This window comes from Setaria italica, chromosome III, assembly GCF_000263155.2.
Source record: "Setaria italica strain Yugu1 chromosome III, Setaria_italica_v2.0, whole genome shotgun sequence".
In the NCBI taxonomy this organism is placed as follows: Eukaryota; Viridiplantae; Streptophyta; class Magnoliopsida; order Poales; family Poaceae; genus Setaria; species Setaria italica.
The window spans coordinates 17,734,894-17,747,615 of record NC_028452.1 but is presented as its reverse complement, the minus strand read 5'-3'; the positions used below and the strand labels follow the sequence as shown (position 1 = coordinate 17,747,615).

Here is a 12,722-nt window from a genome sequence, read left to right as displayed (position 1 = left end):
TGTGGGCCTGCACGGAGCCCCCGTGTTCGAAAGCCCACCGCATTACGGTCCAGCCCAGACGTGGTGGCAATTTCCTCTTATAATGAAAACGAGTGCTTCCGATCGGCGGCTATCGCCTGTCCTTTTGAGCCAGCCGAAGGGAGAGATCACTCCCTCCCAAATGAAGCCGTCGAACTTTCAATCCCCTTTCTCATAAAAGGAAACTTTCAAGGCCGCCGGCCGATTTGTCAATCGACGCAAAAAGAAGTTACAACGAACATTCGCATATTTGCACCCAGTCCCCTCAGATGACTCGATCTCTGGCCGCGCCCGATTAGGTCCCTGTCCCGTGTCAGTTGTCACTACCCCCAACACCCAATTTAAACGGTCCAGTTCCAAAAGCAAACCTCTATCAGGCGTGCACGTTCTCTATCAGGCAAAACCCAAACCCTGCACGAGAATCATTTCCCAATCCGCGAAACCCTGTCACCCCAAAGGCCAAATCGAACCGATCGTGCGCCTAATCCCCATCCACGCAAGCGCACCTCCCATCCCATCCCAAAAAGGCCAAAAGAGACCGCCGCCCCACTCTCCCAGTCCCCCGTACGGCCCCCGCTCGTTAATTACACGTCGGAAAACCGCGGCCACTCGGATAGCTCACCGCCACCCACCCGCCCGGTTGGCCACCCGCGCCGGCAGCAGGCGCACGCGGAAGCCGCCAGCGCACGCAACCCCGCCGCGCCTTTTGGCCCCTCTCCCGGCCGGCCGCGTCGGCGTCTGGGAGACTGGGGGCTGGGATCCAGTACCCAAGGGGCCCCACGCCCGCGCGCGTCAGCGTCGCACCAACCGCCGCCGCCGTGGCGCCGGCACGGGCAGCAGCAGCCTCCGCCCGAAATTCCCGTCTCCCCCATTTCAAGCCCTCCTCCCCTCGGCTACGCCGCTGCTGTTCGGCACTTGTCATCAATTCGTTAGTTAAAGGGAAATCCCCTTCGCGTCCCCTCCGCCTCGCACCTAAAACCTGCTGCGATCCGCCCACCCACCACCAGCCCACCCGATCAGAGCGCGCGCGCATGGCCGATCGGCGCGGCCGCTGAGCGGCGGCGGCGGGAGTGAGCGGCGGGGGCGGCGGGAGGTGGGCGGAGGGAGGAGATGCCGGGGCTGGCGGGGAGGCCGGGGTCGTGGGGCGGGCTGGTGCTGCGGGTGGGGCAGGCGTTCTTCGCCGCCGCCTGCATCGGCGTCATGGGGTCGTCGCTCGGATTCGCCAGCTACACCGCCTTCTGGTAAGCTGCTCGAAAACCACAAACCTCTCCCCGTTGACCTCTTCTTCTAGCCTTCCTCATCGCCATATGTTGGTTGGGGGGCTTGGGGTTTCCCTTTTCTGGTGAATCTGTCTGTCCTTGGCGGCGACCGGGGAGCAGTTCGATATCTACAGCGTAGGTTCGCTCTCGCGTCTCAGGTGGAGCAATGCGAGTAGACTGGGGTTCCGCGTCTTCGGTCTGAAGCTGGGGCATGGGACGCGGTCAGGAGTGGTACTTACCCCATTTTGCCTCGGATCCCTTGTTGTCGACTCATCAGTTATCATAGTTTCATTTAGCGGAACCCTGGAGTGAGGAGGGATGGACAATTAACAAGTGGCTTTGTTAATTTCCGGGTAGAGTTTTGTTGGTTTGTAAGGGGCTTTAGTTGGGAGGACTGTTTGCAGCATTTGAGAGGAAAGTTCAGACGAAATTGTGGTCAGGCCATCCAATTGCGTGGGTAATTTGAAAAATATATAGGCATGGTGAAATTGGAGGTGTATTCAAAAAGCCATTTTGTTTGATATGGTGTTAGGAGCTAGAGAAACATGGGCCGCACATGTACAAATTCCTATATCTAATGGTGACTTATTTGCAGCGATGGCATTTTTGTTGGTGTCTAGTAAGCTGTTAACTCAGATCAGCACAACTAGTTGGGCTCGTAAACTTTATCCTTTGAAATGTGTGATGAGCTCATTTGGTCTTTCACATTTCAGCTACTTGGTTGCATCAATGGGACTTCAGATGTTGTGGAGCTCTGGACTTGCATGTCTGGATGGATATGCCATCAAAGTCAAAAAGGATCTCACCAGCCCAATTCTGTTGAGCTTATTTGTCGTTGGAGACTGGGTAATGACTAAATTCGTATTGAAACTCTAGTCATCTATCTTTTTGTCTCGATTTCTCCTAAAGGGTTTTCTATGTCTCTACTTAATTGTTTTGATGAACATATAAAGTTGTATGCTTGGATGTGTTGTTACAATGTTTTATACAAGCACCGAAGTTGCCCATATGGAGAAGCCGAACTGAATGATCCTTTTGCTGTTCTTTTCTCTATCGTTTACCCGTAAATTTTGCTATGCTGCTCCTGCATTAAAAAAATGATGCTTTAGGATTCTTGATGTAAAACTTTTGAACCTTTTTACTAGCAGTTTATTGTAAATATTGATACCAAACACATGATATTTGTAGATTTATCTTGATTAGTCAAGTTTTGTATATATCGCAATAGATTTTGGTGGCTGCTGTTATGTTCTAGATACTTTTGATTTGAGAAATATCACTTGTCTGTGATAGGAGGAGTAATACTAATCTGTGTGCCTCATTCTCTCATTTTCAACATCCATGCACCACACATACTAAACGAGTGCTACTTCAACAATGCAGTTTTAAGAGTGAACTTGTGTTGATTATTGCCCCCCTGTTCTCCTTGAAACGTAATGACAGTTTCATATTAGTGAAGTTAATATTAGTTTGTACTTGGCAAAGTTTGTTTTGCTGTACATTATTTTTGCTCCTCCTATATGTCAGCTTACTGTGGCTGAGTTTTGATCAGATTTCAGCATTACATGTCTATCAAATTGTACGAGTCTAGCCCTGTTTTCATTTGGGTGGTGTTCACGGTTCGTGTAACCACGTGAATGTTTTCAGCAGTACTAATGAAGCCAATCTATTAAATGCAGGTAACAGCAATTTTGTCATTCGCTGCATCGAGCTCAGCTGGTGGTGTCGTAATTCTGTTTCAAAAGGACGTGCTCTTCTGCAGAAGGTATCCCCAACTCCCTTGCGGAAAATACGAGCTCGCCGCAGCATTTGCCTTCCTGTCTTGGGCACTCAGCGCTACATCAGCCCTGATCATGTTTTGGCTCCTGGCTGCGTCCTGATTTTGTTTATGATCGTGGGATAGCAATGTTTATAGGACCTCTTTTTTCTGCTCTTCTCTCTTTGTAGCTTTTACAAAGGAAATTTACCATACCACGTATTTAGCAAACCACATAGCCCCAGAATGGAAATGTTGGGATCATGTAAAGTCCATGGAGTGAACAATTACTAATGATAGAAATTGCTGAATAGATGCTTTGCATCAGATGCTGGTGAGTTAATTGCCATTTTGCTATCTTTGAGGTCGGTCTCCAAAGGGAAATTGCCTTGACCACGCAGCTTTCTACGTCTATCTGATTATTATCTTTTGATAGCTATGGGATGATGCCAGCTGACCTCACACACTGCAATCAAGCAGTTCTATTGTAAATAATCTAAATAAAACAACTTAATTGAGTTTTGACAGAGACCACATTTATATTGGATGATGCAAAATTTGCTCGAGCTCATCTGGAGGCTATATGCTGTCGACTAAACTGAACAAGTTGGCTAATTTCACATCAAATTAGTTGTTTTTGAATTTCTGTGAAAAAAACACCAATGTTCTGCACAAAGTCTAAAATAGTAACCCATCTGAATGACGTATCTGCATCAGAAATCCCGACGCGTTCAGTGTAGAGAAGCTAACGTCGAAATAATGTACAAGGATTAGAGGTTTTATTTACTCCCGCTAAACTGAGAAGAACAGGGATGGCAGCCACAACAGCTTAGCATGTAGCAGCACTGCCTACGCGAGTCCATCAGACAGAGATACAGCTCCATGTCCAAACATCATGAACGCTCAGTCGCATCTCGCATCTAATTATTGGTGTCCAGACAAGACCATTTTGGTTGATGGCCAAATATTGGCACAAGTCAATTAGATAAGTTTTACTAAGTTAAGTTAGCATTTGGTTCCAGGTCAAAACTTGGCACGCCAAACTTTTATCTAGGATGTGCACCATACACCATGTGCGCATAATATCATGGAAGATATCCTTGCAAGCCAAGTTGTGGCTACCTTTTTCTCTGCCACAAGTTAGACGAGAAGTGCCGGGAAAAGTTAGGCAAGAAAGTGTGATAACCCTATGCAATCTTGGCAATGAAGCAAACAGGCCACCTAGCAATCATGAATGTCAAAAACAAATCTAGTGTGCTGCATCAATAACTTTGTAACGTCAATGTAAAACACAATAATAGAAATAGAATCATCTGGCTGTCACGATCCAAAAGTACCAAAATCTCAAAACTTTCATGGTACAAAGGCTGAAAGCCTTTTCTAAACACAAACGGAGGGTAGAAGAAAGAGAACCAATAGACTCAGTAAGCAAACTGGCACCAGTGTGATCCAAAGCAATTGCATTTGTTCAATCTGGCTCATTTGAACTGAAGGAATACAAGCAAAAAAGCATAAATGCCATTCCAAAAAGAACACAGGCATAATCCTACTACACCGATGTTAGGGACGAACATCCTACTACACTGATTCAAAACCCTTCCATTAAACTGCCATCTAGTAGAAAAACCCTAGAACCTTGCCACCAACATTCTTCCTTCTGGCCTCTTCATGATCCATGATGCCAGCAGAGGTCGTCAAGACAATGTAACCGAACTGCACAAAAAACAGTGAAAAGTAATTAGATTATTAGATCAAACTGCACCATACGTATAGATACCTAGCGTTAGAGCTGTAGTTCTAAATGGTGTAGAATAGCAAAGGAACTGACCTGACGGGATGGAAGCAGCCTAGCAGTCCACCCTTCAATTTCCTTGACGCCAACATCAAAGCGAGGACTGATTACTCCACACTTGTTCAGCCTGCCATTCAACTCAACAACAATCTTCCCAGCACGATGGTCATCAACATACTCAAACTCACCAATATACCCTGTAGAAAAGGACAGCAGTCATGACTCATTGAATCCTTTCCGTGCTTTCAACAAGTTCCAAATAAAATGTAAATAAAAGAGAACTAACCATGCTTCTGCATCACCATAAGGAACTTTATGATCACCTTTGAAGAAGGCCTGATCATCACTTGCCTCTTCCCACGCTTCTCAGCATTGTACATGCTCTTGAGGGCATCATTCAAGACGCTAACTCTCACCATCCTTAGCTAACCTGCAGAGGTATGCACCAATAGACTTGTAATACTGCCGCGGAGACAACTTTGAAAACAAAATAGTAACTAGTAAGGTATCAAATAGAGGTTTACTAACACAGTAACACTAACAGGTAGCATTTCACAAAGGTAGCAACAAAAGATCATTTATGATAGACAGAAAGGAATAAAAAGAAAACACAGCATGTAATTAAATGGCAAAACAGAATCATCCTCACCCACAAGGCCACAACCACAAGGTTTATCAATAATAATGTTCCATTAGTTCACAAACTGAATAAACACTGGATGTGCAAATCAGGGAAGAGACAGCACAGCTTTTATGGGTAGCACAATATGTGAAACAACATTACTGCCATCATTTCCTTTTTTGAGAGGACAACAGTAATTGCTTACCTAAAATAGGAGACTAGATAGCCTTGAACCCCCATGTGGCCCTGGCCTACAATCATAACAGCCACATGGCTTTTCACCAGAGACTTGCAAGACCCAAAGGAGAAATAAACACAATGGCATTGCTACTTCATCAAAAACATTTGGTGTGCTAAGAACAATTGTCTAGACTGGTTACACTTGCTGCTGCAGGGGAACTTAGTTCGCATCTCAATCTATGACTGTTAAATCGACTTATTATGCCGGAGCAATACCAAGCATTACTCTGCACAGCTAATGTCGTTTTGAGCCAAGACAGAGGTTATTTGAACAGATCAAAATCCCCTAGCTCTAACTCAACTTTCTCAATAGGAACCCTCACACGACACAAAACTTTGGTCGCAAACATCTGCAACGATCCAAAAGAGGCCTTTCGACAAACATCATACAGTTTGCTTACTTTGTTGGAGATGAGGACGTATGTTTACATCCTTTGTTACAAAGCTCAGAAAAAAAGACACTAACAAGTAACACCACAGCAGGCCGATGGCTGGGAGGTTCAAATTTCCACTAACGACGGCAGTCGCTCCTAAGTCCTAACGAACTACGAAACGAGGGATTGGGTCCGGGATCCGCTGGATGCGTACCTCTCAAGAAGGGGGGGGGGGGGGCGCGGGGGGGACCAGGGGCGGGGAGCTAATCTCACTCCTGCTGCGCTGCGACGGAGAGGCAAGCCGGAAGAAAGCGACGGCGGCGCAGGACGAGGCTGGCAGAGACGACGAGCGAGGGTTTGGGGTTCTCAAGGCTAGAGTGGGCCGGTGTTTGGGCTGAGCCCAATGAAGCCCAAAAGGAGGGTTATGTATGGTGGCCGACGGATTTGCTCCTCGGGGAAGGCCGTTGGCCCATTCTTCCTCTTGGATCGCAGTAATGCACTGTCCCAAAAATCTGAATATGCCTCTACTTTCTATCGTTCCAAGTATCCCCTGAATAGCGAAACAGGTTTCAGAAACGAAATCGGCGAGCATCTCTAAAATGCTACAATCTTAATTAGTTCGATTGACGAAGAGAGTGGCAAAGCTTCCCTTTGGAATATAGGAGGAACTAATCTTACTGAAGTAGGATGGTTTTTTTTCTTCCAATTTCTCTCGAACAAACTGGGTGCAGTGTGAGTTCTGACAATATAATAGCCACTTTGTATGCACCCACGCGTCTACGTGTAGTTCAAGCCTAGAAGGCTAGAACTTGTAGGCAACATGTAAATGTAAATGTACATACCACCAGTTTGGAACGCGTGAACTTTTTCACGCGTTCCACCATTTGTGCGGCATTTTATTCCAACAGATAATACACAATTCTCACTCTAGGCTATGGTGCAAAGCCTCCTTGGGAGGATCTGCTCCTATGCATTACATGGCAGATCACAATAACAAGCTAATAAAACAGAGAAAGATTATGTACACTTACACGGCAACTTAGGCTAATATTCACAGTTGCTCAGCATCATCTGCATACACACACAACATATCTGATCTCACTACTACCCCCACTGCTTGCTACGAACCATCCTTCGCTTGCTTTTCTTTTCTTGGCTCCCAGTCCCAGGATGCACTTCCATTATCACGGTCCAGGGGACGCCGGCGCTGCATCGGGAGCCTCGCCGGACACTGCCGCATAGCGCCGGCCGAACCGGAGTCCACAGCCGACCGGGAGAAGAGATCGCTCGCCGTCACCTGGTACCGGCCGGAGTCCCCCGGGAGGCGGAAGTAGGACGTCGGCGACGGCTCGTCGAAGATGAGGTCAGTGAAGGAGACCTGCCCTTCCTTCCTGTACTGCACGACGGCCCTGTAGATGAACGGGATGAGGCCTTCCATGGCCGATAACCTTCAGAAGCTCAGGGAAGCTGGGAGAGGGGAAGAGGATGAAGGAAGGAGAAGCAGTTACGACACTCTGAGAGAGGTTTTTCTCCTGAGTCGGCAAAGGAGAGGGGAGGGCGAGCTTAAAAAGGGAGACAAAGATGCATGATTTGGACACTTGAAGCGGATAGAGACCAAGTGGAGTGCTTGCCAAGGATCAAACTGTAGCTACTAATGGCTTGATAAGATAGTACTAATAATTAGTTTTTCTCAGACAGCTTGAGAGTAACTCTGAGTCGAATGTGTCATGTCAAGGTACTCAAATCTGTCAAATGCGGCTTCCTGGTTTTAGTCGAAGTGTGTACATTTTCCATCTTTCCTCAGATCATTAAGCTTTTGTAAAAAAAATTATTTTTACATGAATTTCAGTAGGGCATAGGAGGTCAAGGCACTAGTGACACAATTCTGAAGAAAATATACAAACGTGAGGGAGTTTTGAGGTATATTGCTCGCATTTTTGTCAAGTTTAAGCTTTTGGCTGAAGTAGCTACTAATTGCCCGCTGTTATCAAGTCTAAGCTATCAAGTCGGTAATTTCCTTCGCAATTAAAAAGCCAGTAGTTTCATCCCTCGCAAAAGTGGATGGCTTTGCGCGGTAGAATTCCAGCACGGGGTAGGAGACTTGAACGCAAGGGATGATCAGTCTTAGAAGGCGAGTTTTACAAGTGGACAGCGACGCGCGGCGCGGTTCAGTGCGGGAATACCTTTTCTCAATTCATCCATCTCTTGGAAGCATACGGCTTACCTGCTACAAAAGGAAAGGAAAGGAAGCCAAAAGCCACATCTGACTGCTCCCCCGACCATGAGACCATGATTGGTTATCCAGCGGAATTCTTAATCCGCGCGCGCGCGCGTTTCCGCCCTCGCCCGGTGGCGTAATCCGTTGGAAATCCCAGCGCCAGCACGGAAGGATCCTGAATCCCGGTCGATCTCGCGTCACTCCAGCCGACTCTGGCCGTGACAAGACAAGTCCGCTGCCCATCTAGACGATGACTTCTGAAGCACTCTCGCGCACCGGAGGATTAGAGAATGGTAATCCCTGCAGCTCGTGGGGTCGTGTCTCGTGTGGCTGGAACTGAAGCCTGGACGTATGATTGCGAGGTTGACCGGGATAAACTAGTGCAGAGCAATTTGTTTATCTGATCGTGTGGGAGACTGAAGATGCCGGTCAGACAGCAGTTCACACCGGCCAGACCAGATCATCTGGTGGCTGGTGGTACTATTCAGTTCCTGCTGCGTCAGCAGTCTGCTGGTAGGAATGTTTTTTCTTGTCCCTGGACAGCTGCAGCTGATCGGGTAGATGATATTGTTGAATACACAATTTGGATCGGCTGTTTGGCGATTGGCACTGATGTGGTCGTCTCAACTAACCGGATTCAGGTTGGGAGCAAAAGCACGCAGCGAAATTCCAAGGAAACCTGATAGGGTATGCTTGAAGGGAAAATCATTCCCACAACCGGTTGGTGCCCCTTTCCTTATTTCCGACCGTCCATCTAGCTTTAATATTCGTGCTGGAGCTGCCAGCGTGGATCTTCGTTGACCGGCCTGTGCTCCTTTGTGCCTCGCGAAGCTTGCCTCCCAGGCATTTTCCCGTGCACTGCCCCACCTGCAGGTCGCCACCCTACTCCCGCCTCCGCCGCCGCCACCTCCTGCGCACCTCACCCGCCGCCGCAACATCCGGCGGCCGCAACTTCTCCCCGCCGTAGCTTTGGCATTTTTTACTGGTTTGATTTGGTGCCGGAGTTGGGGAAGGAGGAACGCCGCACCGTAGATCCGACAAGACAACGAAGAAGCACGCTGGGAAGAAGAAGCATGCTGGGAAGGAGTCAACTCCGTTCATGGATCTGGTAAGACAGTGGCGAAAAGAATTGCATGGGGATGAAGTGGTGGTAAGTCAGCGATGGAGAGGAGTCAGCCCAAGAAAGGTGGATAATGAAGATGAATCAAGAGGGGAAAATAGGGGGCGACAGAGGTGGAAGACGACAGGCTGAAATAGATGGAAGAGAAAGGCGAAACATGTGCGGCGGAGGAGCGGCGAGGGATGGAGACGCCCGTGACTTGACCCTTCCAGCGGAATCTGCCTGGAACGATCGTTCCTGCCTAATAAATTTCACCCAGGCCGGCGTGTGTTTCTAACTGGTAGCTCCAAGCGGTAAGTTGGACGAGTTGACTCGCGCGAATCGCGAAGCAGTGGCCACCGCAGGATAAGGGGGGTTTGGAAGACAGGGGCTAAATTAGGATGTTCGGATGCTAATTAGGATGACTAAATATGAGCTAATTACAAAACTAATAGCAGAACTCGTAGGCTAAATCGCGAGACGAATTTATTAAACCTAATTAATTCATCATTAGCGAATGGTTACTATAGCACCACATTATCAAATCATGGACTAAGGGGACGTTTGGTTCCCTTTGCTTATTTTTAGCACGTGTCACATCGAATGTTTAGATACTAATTAAGAGTATTAAATGTAGACTATTTACAAAACTCATTACATAAGTGGAGGCTAAACGGCGAGATGAATCTATTAAGCCTAATTAATCCATCATTAGCAAATGTTTACTGTAGCAACACATTGTCAAATCATGGACTAATTAGGCTTAATAGATTCGTCTCGTCGTTTAGCCTCCACTTATGTAATGGGTTTTGTAAATAGTCTACGTTTAATACCCTAATTAGTATCTAAATATTCGATGTGATGGGTTCTAATTAGGCTTAATATATTCGTCTCGCGATTTAACCTAGGGATTGTGCAATTAGTTTTGTAATTAACTAATATTTAATACTCCTATCAAATATCCGATATGATAGGGACTAAATTTTAGCACTGTGTGCCAAATAGCTGCACCATCCGGTTGAGGAAAAACCGGGTTGTATGCTTGAACTCAGGCGGCGCTCAATACCTCACATCAAGGACCTGCGTGCTGTCGAAGGGTCGATGTCCTCCTTTTGAGCTTTCCTGGAGTGTGTCGGAAACAATACGATCCCGTGGTTGTTTTCGTTGGCAGCTCAAGGCTTTGTGCTGGCTCTGCCGACATTTATGCACCTTTCTATGATGCTCGCGCCAAATGGAAGGAACACGATGTTTACAGCACACGAATAACGAACTTGAAGCGTCCAAAATAGCTTCAATGCAGTGTAGTTCACGTCAGACTTGCCTGTGTGTCGTAGAACTGAGATGTTGGACCACGTGCGGCCCAGATTCATTATGGGTCACACTGGGCCAACTAAACGGGCTTGGCTTGCAGCCCGTTCCGTGTTCGGCTACCTCCTCTCTGCTGAGTCCGAGTCCAATTCTGCTGCCGCGTGGAGTCGGAGAGGATAGGCTCGTGTAGTCGTGTTCGTTTTCAATCAACCAAATATAACCGTGAATATAGTCGGTGTAGCGTGAGCAAATAATTTTGGAGTTTGACGCAGGAACTAGAGTCAATCATCATGGACCCGTGCATGTCGACCGGTCAGCGCTTCGCCAACCGCGTCCTCGGCATCCACCGGTTCATCAACCGCAAGCTCGTCGGCAGGCTCCTGCCGGGCGGCACGACAGCGAGCACGGTAACCGCCGCAGCGGCCGCTCCTTCCCCGCTGGTACGCCGGCTCGGTAGCAACGCGCTGGTCGTCGACGCGGACGCCCTGCTCCTGAAGCCGTCGCCGGGCGCGGCGTTCCCGCCGTACTTCCTCGTCGCCGTCGAGGCGGGCGGCTACGTCCGGGGCCTCGTCCTGCTCGCGCTCTACCCCGTCCTGCACGTGCTGCGTCACGAGGCGCGCGCCAAGGCGATGGCCTCCGTCGCGTTCTGCGGGCTCCGGCGCGACGAGGCGGCGAGGGTCGGCAGGTCCGTGCTCCCCAAGCTCTTCTCCCGAGAGGCGCCGGGCGTGCACGCTATCGACGAGGCGCTGAACGCGTTGCCCGAGCGGGTGAAGGTGGTGGCCGTGAGCCGGACGTTCCCGACGGTGATGGTGGAGGCGTTCTTGAAGGAGTACGTGGGGTTCGACGCGGTGGCCGGGAGGGAGCTAAAGGGAGGGCCACGGTACCTCACTGGCGTTACGGCCGAGCTCAACATGGAGAGGCTGTCTCGTGTCCTGAAGCAAACCGAGAAGACGTCCTGCGGCAGTTATCCGAAGCCAGTGGTGTTTCACGACGGCCGGCTCGCTTTCACGCCGACGCCGGCGGCGGCGCTCGCAATGTACATCTACTTCCCGTTCGCCGTCCTACTTGCCATCGTCCGCATCGCGATCTACGTCCTCCTTCCGTGGCGCGTGTCGAGCGTGGTCGCCGGTCTCACCGGGGTGAGGGTGCGCGTCATCGGCGCCGCTCCCGCGGCGGCGGACGGTAGTGGCGGCGACGACGAAGGCACGAGCAATAAGCCCCACGGCGGCCGGCTCTACGTCTGCAACCACCGCACGCTCCTGGACCCGGTTGGCATCGCCTGCGCGCTCAAGAGGCCCGTCGCCGCCGTGACGTACAGCCTGAGCCGCCTGTCGGAGGTGCTCTCGCCCATCGCGCTCCGGCGCCTGACCCGCAACCGCGAGGAGGACCGGCGCCGCATGTCGTCGATGCTGGCACGGGGCGACGACGTCGTCGTGTGCCCCGAGGGGACCACGTGCCGCGAGCCCTACCTGCTCCGGTTCAGCCCCCTGTTCGCCGAGCTCGCCCCCGAGGTGAACCCCATCGCGGTCGACGCGCGCACGGCCGTTTTCTACGCCACGTCCACGTCGCCCGTCGCCAAGAGCTTCGACTCGGTGTACTTCCTGATGAACCCCCGGCCGGAGTACATCGTCCGGTTCCTGGAGCCGGTGGACACGGAGAGCGGCAAGAGCAGCATCGAGGTGGCGAACGAGGTGCAGCGCTCGCTCGCCTCCGCGCTCGGGTTCGAGGGGACGGCGCTGACGAGGAAGGACAAGTACCTGCTGCTCGCCGGGAACGAAGGGGTTGTCAAGACCAAGTGAAGCGATGGCTAGTTTGGCATCGTGTTCCGGAGATTGATTCTTTTGTTAGCAAGTAGTAGGAGCGATAGTCTGATTCAATAGTCTCTAAAGCTTTGCCGTTAGTTTCCTCTTGTTTCTATGGCAACATTTTTGCACGTGCAATAGTGCTTGCTGCTCTTTGTATGTTTGCTGCTAATTGTTGCTCGAGCTCATCTGAGGACGTGTGGGTATTTTTTGAGTTCCATGGAGGGTACCCCA

The 12,722-nt window shown here is 49.8% G+C and overlaps 3 protein-coding genes and 1 pseudogene across 3 annotated transcripts; 2 read left to right on the top strand and 2 right to left on the bottom strand.

Moving 5' to 3' along the window:
* The first annotated feature begins 641 nt into the window (after positions 1-641).
* LOC101760929 (CASP-like protein 5B2) lies at positions 642-3,390 on the top strand. Its single transcript, XM_004961819.3, has 3 exons — positions 642-1,259; positions 1,991-2,123; positions 2,957-3,390. Exons 1-3 carry the CDS (start codon positions 1,129-1,131, stop codon positions 3,155-3,157), a joined length of 465 nt encoding a protein of 154 aa, XP_004961876.1. The 5' UTR covers positions 642-1,128; the 3' UTR covers positions 3,158-3,390.
* A 930-nt stretch (positions 3,391-4,320) lies between these two features.
* LOC101760104 (40S ribosomal protein S15a-1) lies at positions 4,321-6,361 on the bottom strand. The gene is made up of 4 exons (XM_022824979.1): positions 6,276-6,361; positions 5,112-5,255; positions 4,862-5,022; positions 4,321-4,746 (listed from the first exon to the last, which is right to left on the bottom strand). Exons 2-4 carry the CDS (start codon positions 5,242-5,244, stop codon positions 4,648-4,650), a joined length of 393 nt encoding a protein of 130 aa, XP_022680714.1. The 5' UTR covers positions 5,245-5,255; positions 6,276-6,361; the 3' UTR covers positions 4,321-4,647.
* A 440-nt stretch (positions 6,362-6,801) lies between these two features.
* On the bottom strand, positions 6,802-7,609 carry LOC101759698. The gene has a single exon (XM_004961816.2). It carries the CDS (start codon positions 7,497-7,499, stop codon positions 7,182-7,184), a length of 318 nt encoding a protein of 105 aa, XP_004961873.1. The 5' UTR covers positions 7,500-7,609; the 3' UTR covers positions 6,802-7,181.
* A 3,379-nt stretch (positions 7,610-10,988) lies between these two features.
* On the top strand, positions 10,989-12,497 carry LOC101779717 (annotated as a pseudogene).
* Positions 12,498-12,722: the final 225 nt, after the last annotated feature.